The sequence below is a fragment of the Sciurus carolinensis genome, chromosome 1 (assembly GCF_902686445.1).
Source record: "Sciurus carolinensis chromosome 1, mSciCar1.2, whole genome shotgun sequence".
NCBI lineage: Eukaryota > Metazoa > Chordata > Mammalia > Rodentia > Sciuridae > Sciurus > Sciurus carolinensis.
Window position 1 is genome coordinate 128,267,073 of NC_062213.1, and position 15,627 is coordinate 128,282,699.

General features: G+C 42.8%; 1 protein-coding gene across 2 annotated transcripts; it reads left to right on the plus strand.

Moving 5' to 3' along the window:
- Positions 1–2,000: 2,000 nt before the first annotated feature.
- Positions 2,001–12,667, plus strand: F3 (coagulation factor III, tissue factor). Of its 2 annotated transcripts, XM_047556054.1 has the most exons (6): positions 2,019–2,281; positions 3,408–3,513; positions 7,295–7,494; positions 9,497–9,675; positions 10,361–10,520; positions 11,695–12,667. In XM_047556054.1, the coding sequence occupies exons 1-6, from the start codon at positions 2,182–2,184 to the stop codon at positions 11,829–11,831; spliced, it is 882 nt and encodes a 293-aa protein (XP_047412010.1). In that variant the 5' UTR covers positions 2,019–2,181; the 3' UTR covers positions 11,832–12,667. The 2 variants fall into 2 exon arrangements, with proteins under 2 accessions (XP_047412018.1, XP_047412010.1); XM_047556062.1 differs by lacking the exon at positions 10,361–10,520 and having other exon boundaries at positions 2,001–2,281.
- Positions 12,668–15,627: the final 2,960 nt, after the last annotated feature.

Sequence of the window (15,627 nt, forward strand, 5' to 3'; positions counted from 1 at the left end):
TGCCAAACAACAGTTGTTCTAGAAATCATCTGGCCACAATCTGACCAGCTAGAGAAAAACTTTGCATGAAATATGATTTGCTATGACCAGTTTTATTCTTCCTCTTCTTGAAAATAGGAACAATTTCAGCAAATAACAATATTCCATATTTACTCAAAAACCTATTCAAACACCCTAAACATTCCTTTGTTCCCTGACTGACAATGGATATGCAAAATAAATAGTCATCTAATTCATCAATATTTATGGCACTTTGTGTCACATTTTTTTATTATCTAATGATTGATTTTAACATCCCTTAAAACTCTTTCCATATGATTTCTGGACAGTTAGTTACTCCAAATGGAATTTCTCTGCACAGGGAGAAACGATCAGTTTCTCAGGTCTTGGAAAACTTGGTTGAAGTGTAACGATTTTTCTTGATCTTTAACTACAGAAAGAGAAGAATCCATCCCAAGTAGGGCTGAAGATCTGGTAGGGAAAATGACTCCAGCCAGAGACTGCAAAAAAGAGGACTACAGGCTTAGTTTTGCAAATATAAACTTTGTGGGTTTTAGAACTGGAGGAGAGCTCAAGGAGGAAACCAGTAAGCACAGTTTTCCCCTTCTAGGAAGGATGGCAAATGTTAAGCCTGGTTGTGTTGTCTCCACTCAGGCAAGGGGAGAAAATTAAAATTTTGCAAAGTTTACTTCGTTTAAAATGAATTTCATAACACTACGCCTCAGCAGAATATATGGGAATGTGTGTATAGTATATACTAAAATGCAAGATTGACTTCACAAACTCCACTCTCCAAGAACTCTCCAGTACTATCCGTAGTCAAAAATAAATAAATAAAAAAAATATATATATATTAAAAAAAAGAAGGAATGATGGGAAAGACTTTGACAAGATGGTATACAATGCCACACAAAAAGGATAATTGCTAACATTCTTATGCCTGACAACTTCACACCACAGAAGAGGAGGCCGGAAAATTATTCAAAAAAACCAAAGTTTAAAGTTAGTGGCACAGGACTTGGGTATAGCTCAGCAGTAGAGCGTGAGTTTAGCATGTGCACGACCCTGGTTTCAATACCCAGCCTCCGGGGAGGAAAAAAAGTAAGGTGGGGATGCCGGGAGAACAAGTAGCCTGAAAGTCTGATCATATTTTTTATTTTCATTTTTGGTTTCTCTACACTTGGGAGAACTCACTCAATCCCACAGACGTCTTCTTCAACGTGAGAACCATCCTTTCTGGAACCACAGAGCTGCAGATGTCACGCTGAAATTCTTCCAGAGGCAAACTGCCAGATTTGAGGCTGCTCTTCCTCAATCACTATCCGAGTTAGACCCCACGGAGCCTAGGACAACTGGCCTTCCGACCTGTGGGCTGAGGGCCGTTTATATCCACGGCAGACATCTGTATTTGCACGACCCTTATACAGTGGGATCCTAAAAGCCCTGTTTGGCAGGCAGGCCGGAGGTCCTTGCTCTTCAGGTAACCGAGGAGACCGGCTGGGAGTGGGGCTTGCTCACCACCGCGCAGTTATTTGGCGGCACCAGCAAAGCCTCAGCCCCGCATGCGCAAGGTCGAGGGAAATGCCCTCCTCTACCCCAGCTGAGCCCAGAACCCTTACTTTCTACGAAATGCTCTCAACGCTTCCGCTCCCACTAGTACAGACCACACGGAAGAATCCCTTCCCTCCAACTCAAGAGCGCTTCCCAACGCGCCCCTCTTTCTTCCCCGTAGATGTGCTGGTCACCCAGACCGAAGGTTGGGGGACTGGGGATGCCCGGAGCCCTGATTCTCTCAGCACCTGGACCCGCCTGCGCCAAAGGGTAGTTTGGCGCTCGGCGGTGCGATTGAATCACGGGTGAGTCATTCCTTGCAGGGTCCCGGAGTTTCCTACGGGGAGAAGGCGGGGCAGGGGTGTGGATTCGCGAGGGGCCGCCCACCGCGGCGGCCAGTGACCTGGGCGCAGGGCGGGGAGTGGGAAAGCGGCGGGGGCGGGCGCCGGGGCCAGCTGAGGCGCGGGCGGTGGTGCGCCTCTTTATAGCGCACCCCTCACGAGCTGGGGCAGACTTGGTGCTCCCAGCACCCCCTTGCTCGTCCTGTTCACCCCAGAGCGCCTGCAGCCCAGCCTCCCCAGCCTCCGAGGCGTCTCGGAGTCCATCCGACCTTGCAACCCGTTTGTGGACATGGCGAGTCCTGCCTGGACCCGGATCCCACGCCTAGAGACAACGTTCACACGGACGCTTCTGTTCGGCTGGGTCCTTGCCCAGGTGGCGAGGGCTGCAGGTGAGTTGCATTTGTGGAGGAAGCCCGGGGCGCGCCGCCCGCGGGAGAGAACGGGCAGTCCTGACAGGGCGGGCTGCATAGTGCCCCCAGCTTCGGAGGAACTCAGCCGCGCTCACCTAGCCGGGTTTGAATGAACCCGTGCCGCGAGGAGCACGAGCGGGATGGTAGTAAGTGTCCCAGACCCGTCTTCGCCTTCTGTTAGAGATGTTTTGCTTGGTGTATCCATTGTTGTGTACGCGAATTTTGGGCTCCCGCTTTAATTTTGAGTCAAGAGCTTACTAGTGAGTTTCGACCTTGACTCTGATGGGACATGCCCCCTTATCCGCACAGGTCGTCGTGCAGAGTATGGTTTGGATATTATCTTTCATTGTATGTTCATCTTCCCTTAATAAAGAGCGCCCTTGGTTTTTGTTGTTGTTATTGTTGTTGTTGTTCTGGTGATGGCGATCTTTGTTTTAGAATTGTATAGAACACTGCTGCACGATCAGGCACTACACTGTGCCTACCCCATGCCTATTCCGTGTTTGGGACCGGGCAGAGACTTCGACCTTTAGCGTATTGACCCAGAAGACCTTAACAAAGCATCCTAATACAATACAGCCAACAGACCGGCCACTATGTCCACATTGGTCTCCGTGAAAGTTTCAGGATAGAGACATTTTGAATAAAAATGGAAAAGGTCAAGTTTGACTTTTTTCATTTGTATGCATTCCTAACTCTTACCCATGTGGGATTTGCCCTCTTCCTAACTTACTGAAAACCCTTCCTAGCTACTCTTCTCTAGTGAGGTGACCCTGAGTTGTGCATTTCTCCGTGGCTCCTGGGCTATGCTTCCAGTTCAAGTTATGACAGGGCTTTCTGAATACTTCCAAACAAGGATTTCAAGATCCTTGCCTGCTTCCATAGATTACAGGGTAGATCTTGCCAAGAGGAATTTCTGGGTCTAAAGAAAATTTGAGAAGTGGTTCCCCCGCCCCCTTAATAATTCAATAGCAGAACCTTTGCAGTTGAAAACAGAAGTGTAAAAAGTTTATAGCAATGGGAGGCTGAGAGGGTGTTTTATACTGTTAGCACAAAGTTATGGACTGAGTACATGTAATAATAGTTCTTTCTCTGTTGTTCGAAGGTACTCCAGTTAGAGCATATAATTTAACTTGGAAATCAACTAATTTCAAGACAATTTTGGAGTGGGAACCCAAACCCATCGATTATGTCTACACTGTTCAGATAAGGTAAGTTAGGTCCAAGAGAGAGAGAATTAAAGTTTTTGATGTTTCTGCTCTGAATACAGATGCTGAATACAGATGTCTTTAAAGCTGATTCTTGGATGAGGTTATTTAGCAGATGACAAAAAAGAAGGCTTACATGATAATTCCCTGGCCAGTGTCATGCCCTATCAAGCCTACAACATTTCCAGACTTTAAACTTATATAACTTTTTCACAGTTTTTGGAAATGTTGAGAAAATTCATAAGCAGAGTATAAATTGTAGAGAGATGAACAATCCTGAGCAGTTGCTGAGCCTGTGCTTTAAGATCAGTGGTAACTAATCTCGTCTAAACATAGATGTCTTTTTGCTTTGCTGTCTAGACTAAGCCATGTCCAACATGTTAGGAAAAAGGTGGGGAGTAATTCCAATTATAATGTATACATTGCCCTTAAGCAGTGGTTGATTCATTAATCTTTGGACTCTGAATCAAAATTTGGTTGCATACATGATCTCGGAGGAAGCCAAATTCCTGACTCACTGAGCGGCATAGAAATAGGGCTGAAGGACTTCATTGTCTACACCTTCAGCTGTCTGGGGCTCTTTGGCTCATTCAAGCCTCATCTCTAAATGAGAGCTCTCCCTAGGAGAGCATATTCCATTTAAATGTCTAGGGTGTGCCACATGTTCTCCTTGATGGTTTTCACCATATTCTTGACAAGCTTTGGTTTCTAAAATGTACTGGGAGACTTGGTAGAGATTTTAAGAAATAGAGGACAGCTGCTGTGGAAATTATTTAACACTAATTGTATAAAGAAACAAATGTATCTCTGGCAAAAATCAAAGGTGTTTTACAGTTTTGTTGTTTTGTCAGGCTTGTGTCAGACTTTTATAGCATTAAGATGCACCTTCTGGGGACAGGGTGGGTCTTTTAGGTGGACATCCTTGTTTTTCCAAATGAACTCCACAACAACTATTGCCAATTCAACAGGGAAGAGACTCTGTGTGCATGAATGTATGTATGTGTCTGTTTACATACACAGAGAGTGAACACAGTTTCATAACCCATAATTATAGTCAAACTTGTCAATTCAACTTCTATGAATTAAAAATTAGTAATTAATTTCTTTAATACAGACCTTAAGTATACCTTAGTAAACACTTTTCTTCTAGATAATAAAATTAAATTTGGGGAAGAATGCTAAATATATTCAATCTTATATTTGAGCAATGTGTTAAAATATATTTATGATGTACCTGAATTTGAAACATCACCCTTAGTCAACTCTTAAGTTCTTGAACTTTTAAATGCTGCCATTATTTAAATGAGCATGACCCCTGACCTGCCTACATCAGACCTAGGTGAGGGAAGGGTGGCCTTGCCAGCTGGTCCATCTCACCAAAGTCTTTCTGCTGAAGGGCCTGGGAGCATTTCCATCAGCCACAGACTGAGATCTGAGCTCTCCTTTCACCTCTCCATGGGCAAACTGGATTCCTAGGCTGAGAGGAGCACGGCAGTTTTTGTCTAGATGAGGGAACTGTTGCTCTGGAAGGTGAAGGATCTATGATGCTGGTGCTGGTGGGTGAGTGCCCGCACAGGCCTGGAGCTCTAGTCTCCCTAGACCCTCCTCTGGTGGCTCTTCCAGTCTAATGTGAGGTCCTGAAACTAGGAGGAAGAGGGAAATCCTTACCCAGCATATCTCCTTGGTGGGCCTCCTTTCCTCCCATTTTCTTCCCGTAGGGAAACATCTTACCTTTGCCCACTGCCCTGACCCTAGAAACCTGGCTCCATCACAGGGCAGCTCTGCCTCCCTAAAGTCCCTATGCAGAGCTCCAGCTGCATTTTCCCCTTTGGAAGCAGATTTCAATGGTGGGTGGGAGATATTATTGGCTCAGTCCTCCACACCAGACCATCACCTGTAATAATGATTCCATGGGGATGTTCTTCGTGCTAAAACTGACTTTACAAGCTTCCTGAAAACAACCTATAACTCAGTGATGGTGTTGGAATTCTGTTGGAATTTTTAGTAATTTAGGAGGGGCTTTGGTTATTTCCAGAAGTGGGGGTTGTGCAATACCTAGGGGAACCTCGAAGACTCTTAAAAGTGCTCTGTGGTATTCAGGGGCCCTCCATCACTAGAGAATTGCCCCTTCATTACATTGACAGGATTTCACTACTCACTGTGCTATAGGCCCTTGTGCTAAATTTTGCCAAAGAGTGTATGGTCCCTGTTTATGAGTTGGGAGTAACTAAATACTGTTTATCTCCTGGGCAGTGTGTGGCTGCATGCAAACTGAATGGCTTGTCTGCCACAGCAATGGAGAGGAATCACCACGTTTCCGTTCACCCTTCCAAATAGGATGAAAATTCAATTGGGTCATTCTGAAACAAATAGCCTGTGTATGTTTATCACAGAAAATTTTTAAAATATAGGAAACAAAAATATCTCAATGGCAACCTTAGTTTGTGAATTTTAGGATAAAAAACTATGCTCACCTGAACTCTTTTAGATTGGTTATTTAGTTCTAAGTTTTAAAGAATACCCATTTATGGCTCTTATACATGGATTTAAACAGTTGAATCCATACATTCCTGATGATATATTAGTTCAGCCTGTAAAGACAGACCATGTCATTCACAGAAAAGCGCTAAAGCCCTGCCACTTGGCAGGGACCATAAGAGCCAGGACCCCTGGTACAAAGAGAGGTTGCCAGGTTAAGTGCATTAGTGACAGTGTGGCGCTGGGGGACAGGGAAGGGAGAGACCGATGCTGAGCACAGCACTCAATCTGGAGATCCCTGGAGGAAGGGGACTAGGACCCTGACCTCAAATGATGGGTCAGACTTCGGCAGGATGAGGCTAAAGGGCAGAACAGACTGGGTCACGATGCAGTGACACTTAACCTGTGATTGTTTTGGTCCTTTAGAAGAATTTCATTTTCAGTAAGGTTCTTTAAATCATTTCCTCTGCAATACTTAATGTCTTACAAAAGAAAGATCTGTCTTTTAGACTTGTCCTCTCAGACTTTGCTAGGTAGATACTACCTGTAGTGTTATCCTGTAAGTTTTGATGAGATGTGTTCACATCTTGTGTTTATATCTAGCATGTAGTTTAATGAGACCAACAAACCCAGCTCTGCCACTCTTTAGCCATGTGATCTTGGAAAGGTAGTGTCTCTGAGCTTCCATGTACCCATATGTTAAAAAAAAAAATCCAGTACCTTCTTGGAAGGATTAGATCAAATGAAGTAACATGTATAAAAGACCCATTATAGTATCTGGCATACAGCAGAGTCAACAAATGACTAATAACCACACTAATAATGGTGACAATAAAATAGAATGCTATAGAATATATTATTAGATAAACTATTACTGTAGAGACCATGTTCTACATAGAATGTAGAATGTGATGTAATAAACAGAAAGTAGTATGATATAGAAAGTAGACTGTAAGGAAAAGTTGAGTGGAAAACTTTCAAAACTTCTCTTTCTCCCAAGTAACTATGACAAAGCATCTCCATTTTAAGAGATATTTAACAGCATGGTTCAGAACACAGACTCAGGAGTCAAACAACTGAGTGGTTCAAAATGCAGGTGTGATTTTGAGCAAGTCACCCAATCTCACTCTCTCAGTTGCCTTCTCTGTAAAGTCAGCCCTCAGGGTGCTGGGCAGACTCACCAGCCTCTGAAGGACTGGTTGTGGATGCTCTTATCATAAGCACAGAACACCACAGCCAGAAAGCCAGCTGTCTTGTTGGATGTAGTTGTTATATTCCATTTCTTTTTCTTCCTTCCTTCCTCTAGCGCTGGATTAGGTGATTGGAAGAGCAAATGCTTCTACACGACAGACACAGAGTGTGACCTCACTGAGGAGATTGTGCAGGATGTGCAGCAGTCATACTCTGCAAGGGTTCTTTCCTACCCATCTCGGAACTTAGATACCATTGGTTCTATGGGGGACCCTGTCCTTCAAAATGCCCCGAAGTTTATCCCTTACCTGGAAAGTAAGTAGCTCCGTTTGTCATACCTTCCTTCTTGTTCTAAGCATCTAGATATTCTTCCCACTTGGCCTAAGATCCTAATCCAGGTCCAGCGAGATATATCAGTGATTTCACAAGCTCCTTCTTGACCCTTAGGGCCCCCTAGATAAAATATATATCCATAATCACACCTTTTTTCTCAGAAACTGGTAAGTGCCATAGCCCTCCTCACTCCAGATATGGCAGGAGGTTCACAAAATGTGAACTTTGGAGTTGATAACAGTATCATCAAGTAACTTTCTCCACTGTTCTGCCCCCGGGCCCTACCAGTAACCAACTGAACATGTGTGGCCAGGGGTGGCTTTCAGCTTTCCCCACCATACATAGCACACCCCATCTGTCCCATCATCAGTGTAGGAAATTCCCAAATGGTCACGAATCCGTGAGGAAACCCACAGTTTCCCTTTGAGCCTGTGCTAGCCTTTTTCAATCAGTTGAACTTGAGTGTCCTGCATTGTGCCGGCTCTTGGCCTGTGTCAGTGATCCTGTAATTCTGGAGGTGTTTCTCAGCCTGCCTCCCTCATTCTGGTTTAGAAAGTGTGAAATGCTCTCCTGCCTGTCTTCTTCTAGCATGCTAACCCTGGGGTCTAAGGAGGGAATTCAGAGAATTCCTGCCAAGTAGCAGATTCAAACATTTTTATCACAACTATGGTTCTGATTTAGGCATTTTAAATAAACGTGTACCATATTAACAAGAGTGAAATCACCTTCTCTTAAAAAGTCTGCTGGTTAGTTGTTGGTGTTTTCATATTTACCCCTCTGGCTGCCCTGTGATGATAAAGGGTTCTCCAGGTAGGGATGGTGAGAAGGGGTGGAGGGACAATCAGCCAACCTTTTCCATTCTGTATCCATTTTGCCAGTCTCATTACCCCAGATGAATGTGGCCACCTTCCCAGGGCCCCCATTGGCAAGACTCTCTTCAGACTCAGTGCCATACCTGTGTATCTCTGTGGCACTGGGTAGAGCATAGATGTAGCCACTGCCCCTCCTGTAACTGCAGGATCATTGATATCTCATGATTTCCTCCTATAGTTGTTGAGTTTTTGTGATCCAGTTCAAATCTTTGTGAGTACAAGATAAAAAATATTAGCTGGGCGTGGTGGCACATGCCTGTAATCCTAGCAGCTTGGGAGGCTGAGGCAGGATTGTGAGTTCAAATCCAGCTTCAGCAATTTAGCGAGGTCCTCAGCAACTTAGCAAGACCCCATCTGTAAATAACTATTAAAAAGGGGCTGGAGATGTGACTCGGTGGTTAAGCACCCCTGAGTTCAATGCCCATACAAAAATAAATAAATAAATAGAATTTTTTCTTTACCTGTACACACACATACCTTTTCTGTGACTTGCAGGAAATGGTTGTTAAATAGGATTTGTTTTGCTGTTATTCAACCAAAGCACATGAGATAAGTGAGCCCTTGCAGGGATCTAAAGGTTAAAACTGATTCCTTGACATACCAAGGACATTTCCTGGGCCTTCCCATAGTCCCCAATTTATTGTACATAAACTACAGGAACTTTCACAACTGCACTCTGCAGTACCATAGCCATTGACCACTTGAAATATGGCTAATGCTGTAAGTGTAAAGTATACACTGAATTTTTAAAATGTAAAATATTTCAAAAGTTTTTATGTCAGTTTTATCTTAAAATGATAATAGTATAGATATATTGTCAAAGTATGTTATTAAAATTAATTTCATCTGTTCCATTTTCCTTTTTCTAATGTGACCATAAGGAAATTTAAAAATTCCTCTGAGTTTCCCATTGTATTCCCTTTGAGCAGTGCTGCCAGGGAATGTCTTAGCATTCAGCTCCGCGGCCACCACGACTGGCTGATGGCTGGGGAGTTGATTCTGTGCTAGTGTTTTATATGAGAGACAATAGAGCTGTTAACTGTGACAACTAAATGAGGTTTACTTTGTATAGAATTATTTGGTCTCAACCAAGATCAATTTCTACATTTCAGCAAAACTTGGACAGCCAACAATTCAGAGTTTTGAACAAGTTGGGACAAAACTGAATGTGACAGTACAAGATGCACGTACATTAGTCAGAAGGAATGGCACATTCCTAAGCCTCCGGGATGTTTTCGGCAAAGACTTACATTATACACTTTATTATTGGAAAGCTTCAAGCACAGGAAAGGTGAGAATTTTTCATTTGTTTTTATGTCTTGTTTTAAATTGTGGATCCTTGATTTTTATAGCCCACTTCTTCCCCAATTCAAACACAGCAGAACAGGGGTGGTCGAAAGGGTGAAGTAGGAGGGGACAGGACAACAGGTCCTGGATCTGCCTGTGACTCTGAGCTGTCTTGTCACTTTGTGCAGGGCCCCCTTGGAAACCCAGGACCCTCAGTCAAGGGACTGGACCAGATCATCTCTAAGTTCCTATCAGCCTTACATTTTACACTTCTTCCTCTATTAAGGATCCCAGAAACAAAATTTACTCATTTTTTTTGTTTATTATTTTAAACCTGGGCTAGAGATCAAACCCAGGGCCTCACACATGGTGAGCTACATCCCTAGCCCCCAAATTTACTTTCTATTTAATAATTATGCCTGCCTTCTTTCTTTTCCCACAGATATTTTTTAAAGTGGCTACGTGGGGTTGGATGTGCCTCAATTGGATCTTTTTAGTCTTGGAAAAGGCATCCTTAGTAGCTATCAGGAGTAACTGGTTAACTAAGTCACTTCTAATTCTTCCTATGTCAGCTCTGTCCACATGGGCGCTGCTTAGAGCTCCAGTTTTTACTTCAACAGTGACTTAATAAAGGGTAAAGAATTTGCTCTGAGCCTGGAGGAATTAAGAACTCTTTTATCTTTTCACAGAAAACAGCCAAGACAGACACTAATGAATTTTTTATTGATGTGGATAAAGGAAAAGACTACTGTTTCAGTGTTCAAGCTGTGATACCATCCCGAAGAGTTAATCAGAAGAGTCCAGAGAGCCTCATCGAGTGTACAAGCCAAGAGAAAAGTGTCTTCAAAGGTGAGTGGCCCTGCTTGGGATTACTCCAGGAGGCTTGGATGCCCCCACCTCAGGACCAGGATGGACTTCTTTTGTTAAACCTTCAGGGAGAAACTACCTTGGGTGTTTTAGGGTTTGTTTTGGGTTCTCTCAGGCTTTGGGACATTTCGAAATATTTCTGTGTTGTTCCCTTGTGTTAGCAGTATTTCCCTGAGCACCTACCACGTGCCAAACTCTCTGTAGTGTATTATTATGTTTAGGATTTAGCATCAAGTCACAGATTTCTTTGGTTTTTTTTTTTTTTTTTTTCCTGCTGACTTTTGGATCCTAGGGAAGTGGTTTCTGGACCAACTACAGCAACACCCAGTAGAAATTTCAGAGCACCAGGATGGGCTGTTACCAGAGGGACTACACTACGTCCCTGTGCGTATGCACATACCTGGGGCCCAGACATGTGGCTCTGGGGATATGACAGGTGCCTGAGGCTGAAAGTTTATGAGTCTCTCTCAAGGCTGCCCAGGGAACATGCTCTGAGTATTTTCAGGGACCAAAAGAGTCAAGGGACAGTAATGGTGACCTAACTCATTGGTAAGACAAGGTTTTCAATTGTAAAAACCACTTCTGAGTGAAGTTTTCTCTCCTGTTTTTGCTGTTGACAAGAGAAGGCCCTTCCTTTTGGTCCCAAACCTCTGGGCCATCACACCCACAGCCTGCTCTAATTCTATAACCTCAGCCTTTGTGCACAGCCAGGTCTCTGCTTCCCCTATCTTTTCTGTCTGCTGAAATGCGCCCTCTAAAGGTGTTTCAAAGGCCACCTACTATGTCACCTAGTTCTCTCCTCTTCACCTACAGCCTGGTAGCACTTTGGTCTCCCTGTACAAGAAGCCCTGCCACCAAACTCAGCATCATTTTTAGCTACTGGTTTCCAACAGCTGTTCTTACTTCCAGCTATGTGTATCTTTTCTAGACTGTGAACATCATTAAGTGGCCCATTTAATGCTTTTAACCATCATCAACTCCTCGAAAACATCTAGGTTTGACAAGTTCTTTCCTAATCTTAGTGAGATGGGAAGAGTGAAAGAAATTTCAAATTGTGCAGAAAAAGGATGGTGTAACTTGGGCTCATGCCGTCGATTCTGCCACCAGTAAATAGATTCAAGTTCTCCAAATTGATGTGGTGTTTTTTATTTTTCAGAAACGTTCTTCATCGTGGGAGCAGTGGTGTTCGTGGTCATCATCTTCATCATCATCCTGTCTCTATCACTGTATAAGTGCAGAAAGGCCAGAGCGGGACAGAATGGGAAGGAGCGCTCACCACTAAACGTTGCGTAGAGAGCGCATGTTGGAGCTGCTGTCGCACCTGCTACGCTGCATTGTGACCAAGAATGTTTAAGACAATAGGAGATATGGAAACACAAATGAGTACCTTGGAGCACAAAGACCACTGGATCCCAAAAGAGCTCCTGAGCATTCTGGTTTGGACATCACATTAGTCACTTTGGAATGTAATGAACGGTACAACCAATTCCAAGTCATTTTTATTTTAACACTATGGCACCTTTTGCACAGATCATGCTTTAGATGTATATTCTGCACTAAAGAAGAAACTAGGTCATGCAAGCAAAAAACAAATGAAGAGATGCCTTAAAATATCCCAGGTAAACTTGTAGAGAGCTGTTTGAGAGACTGACTATAAATGCTATCGGAAAGTAAAATGGAAATTCAGTGGACTTTTCTAACATACATCTGTCCTTTTGTAATATGGTGTTTAGGTTTCTTTTCTTTTTCTTTCTTTTTTTCCCCCCTAGGAGTACTTTTGGAAGTTGAAAGCAAATTGGCAGACTTTTACACTAATGTGTTAAATGCAGGAGACTTCTGTGTTGGACACTTTCATAATATGCATTACAGTTTAGCACTTTAACTGACTAAGTGGTGTCAATTAGACATTTGACAGCTAACTATATTTTTATAAGACTACTATACAAAGAAACTACATAGTTTATGATTTAAGGTACTTAAAACTTCTGTGGTTAACATTGTATATATTTATATAATTTTTTAAAAAGGTTTTGTATATGGGAATTTTCTATTTATATAGGTTCTATTTGTATATATTGAGTTAATTTATTTAATGTACTTTTATAGAAATAAAGGTGATTGGGAATTGAGACTATTGTATTTATTATATCTTCCATTTATCATTTACAATGTGGTATTTGCATTAGTCAGCTCTGCTACAGTAAAAAATGACCCTAAAAATCTTTCAGTAACTTATAACAACATATCTTTATTTTTCACTTGTATTATATTTCAGTAACTATAGGTTGGCTATAAGTTCCCATAGTGTCTCCTCATTGCAGGACCCAAAACAAAGAAGTCTATTTGGATCGGGGCAGAGGTAAAAGCAAAAAACTGGTAGAAATAGGCAGTCCCATCTTCAAGATTTCAGCCACCTTTTAAAACTTATGCTTCATACTGGTCATGTCACTTCTGTTCATATGCCAACACTCTGCCCCCCTCACAGGCACCACAAGCCTGTGGCAATGGATAGCGATGTCGTCTCAAAAGAAAGAAGAAAATGCTGCGGTCTAGTGCAGACTTCAGAGAGATTTCTTCCCACGGACGTTAGTTTGAGTTGTGGATAAAGGTTAAAGAGGAGAAAAAAACTATTTGGATCATTGTGTTAAAAAAAAAATTAGGTTAAAGGATACTAAAAGATAAGGAGAGAAGTGGAATGAGGTCTCTAGATTGAGTGCTCTTGGCAGGCAGACTTGGGAGGCTTCCTTCAGGGAGGCTACCCATGCACAGCTGAGTTGAGCTGGCTTTACCTCTAGAACGTGGAACTGTGTGCTCCATTCACATACAGCAGACCTGTGTTCTGTCACCTGTATTATAGAAAGAAGATTGTAATGAGATGAAAATGAGGTTCTTGGCACCTAGCTGGGTCACAAAACTGCTTTTGTTTCCTGCTATGGAAAGCTGGCTGCTGTCATTTAGGAAAAATATCAGGTAATACACCCACCTGGAAGTGGTCTCACAAAGACAAAGACTTAAAATGAGCAAAGACTCGGTTTGCTGGCTGTCAGTAAATCTTAAATCCATTTTGTTCCTTTGCCCCAAAGAACTCTAAACCTGTCAATAGATCCAAGTATGAAATGTTGGATATAATATCACATCCAAGAAAGAATAAGTAAAACAAAACTTTGATGTCCCCATAAAAATGGTAGCCTAAAAGGAAAATAAATTAGGGAGAAATTGAGGGAAAAAGATCAGCAGTTTATTTGATTAGTTTGGTTTGCTTGCCATTATCAGTCTCTGCCTAGGCTGAATCTCGACTGGTGCAGCATTTTGTTGCACCAGAGAAGAAGGGGAAGCACTTGCTTCAGAGTGAATAAGAGAGGACCCAGGAGTGGGTTCATGTCCTCAGAAGAGGATGCATGAGCCATTATCTTGAGTTCCTGCTCACGTGGGGCAGGACAAAGAACTCCACGCACCCCACGAGGAGCACAGCAAGCTACAGGAGTGGGTGTCTCACCAACCAGGCACTTCCCTGCCAGGAATAATTATAGCATTATGCAATTCCCAGGCTTCATAATCTAAGGAATTTGAATTATCCCACTGAAGAAAGTTTTGGCAGACCAAAAGCAGGTCTGGGTACTAATGAGTTGGGTATCTGGCCGTTCACAGGGAAGGAATTCATTATAAACCTGAATGAGGCTGAACCGCGAGGCTCAGAAAGCTTCCACACTGCAAGCGTTAACCACTACTCAGGTTGCCACACCTCTCCTTACTGCTGACACGAAACAGCTGCTGCTAAAGCCAACAGTGTAATTAAACGGCACTGGAGCAAAAAACCATACTTGTATCCAGAAACTACTGCCCTCTAGTGGGCCAAAGTATACTTCATTACCTGGCCTGTAATGTGCCTCATAACCTGTTAGTAAACATTCATGCTTTGAAGAGATATTTTTTCCATCTTAGATTATTGACTAAATTTGGATTTTATATAAGAAACCAATATTCATGAAGTCCACATTTTAGCTTAGTTATTGTTGATGTATCCATGAAATGATAAACCTCATTCGCAAATACCCCCCTTTTTTCCCCCCTGGTGCTGGGGATTGAACCCAGGGCCTTGTGCTTTTGAGGCAAGCACTCTACCAACAGCTATCTCCCCAACCCCCTTCTTACTTGTTCTAGGATGTGTATTTAACATTCTTTTCTTCCAAGGGTTGCCCAAGAAGGTGCATTACAATTACAAAGTGAATTTCATTCATTCATCCTGCTTTGGGGAGGACATTAGTTCTTTCCCAAAGTCCTTGCTTTTCCATCAGGGATCTGGGTGATTCTGGCTTTGCCAATCAGCACATTCCTTCTTTGTGGCTGCAGTAATGGGTTAGGCATGAGACCTGACCAAATCTAAGAAGAGTGAGTTTCAGTCTTTCTGGGAATGGAGGAGTGTTTGCCTTCTTGATGAACATAGTGAAGAAAATGTGGCCCTAAGACCTGCTGGCAGTCATTTGGGGACCAGCTTTTAAGGGAGCTGACACATTGGAGAGTCGAAGAGTGAAGAAAACAACTAAGTCTTTGGTGACATCACCAAGCTGCTAAAGCAAGCCTCTCCCATAGCCCCAACCCATGGACTTTTCACTGGACATATCTGATGAGTCATTTAAGCAAGCTTTGGTCAGATGTTCTGTTACTAGTGGTCAAAATACCCTAAGTGATGCCGTATAAGCACTAGACTATGCAGTATAAACGCAAAGGAAGAAGGTACCTAGAATGTAAACTTACAATGTAAAATAACATGCCATTTTCATGCCTTCTCAACTACTTAACGACTTTACCCCGAAAGCTTTCCCTTTCCAGCATTCTTTCTCCCTTATTATCTGGTCAGTATGTCAGAATACAGACATACAGTATTATTTCCTATCTTAAAGAAGCAATCTTCCTTACTTTGTAAAAGTCCTAATGTAGATCTTCTCCTTACGTCCTGTCTTCTTGGACATCACCCTCTGCTTTCCAACTTCTAAAGAGTGGATTTTGTTAGCACTTGAGCCCACTCTCCCCCAACGATCCCTCTCTGGGCAACACAGCCAAGCCCATGCTGTATTATCTAGCTCTCTAC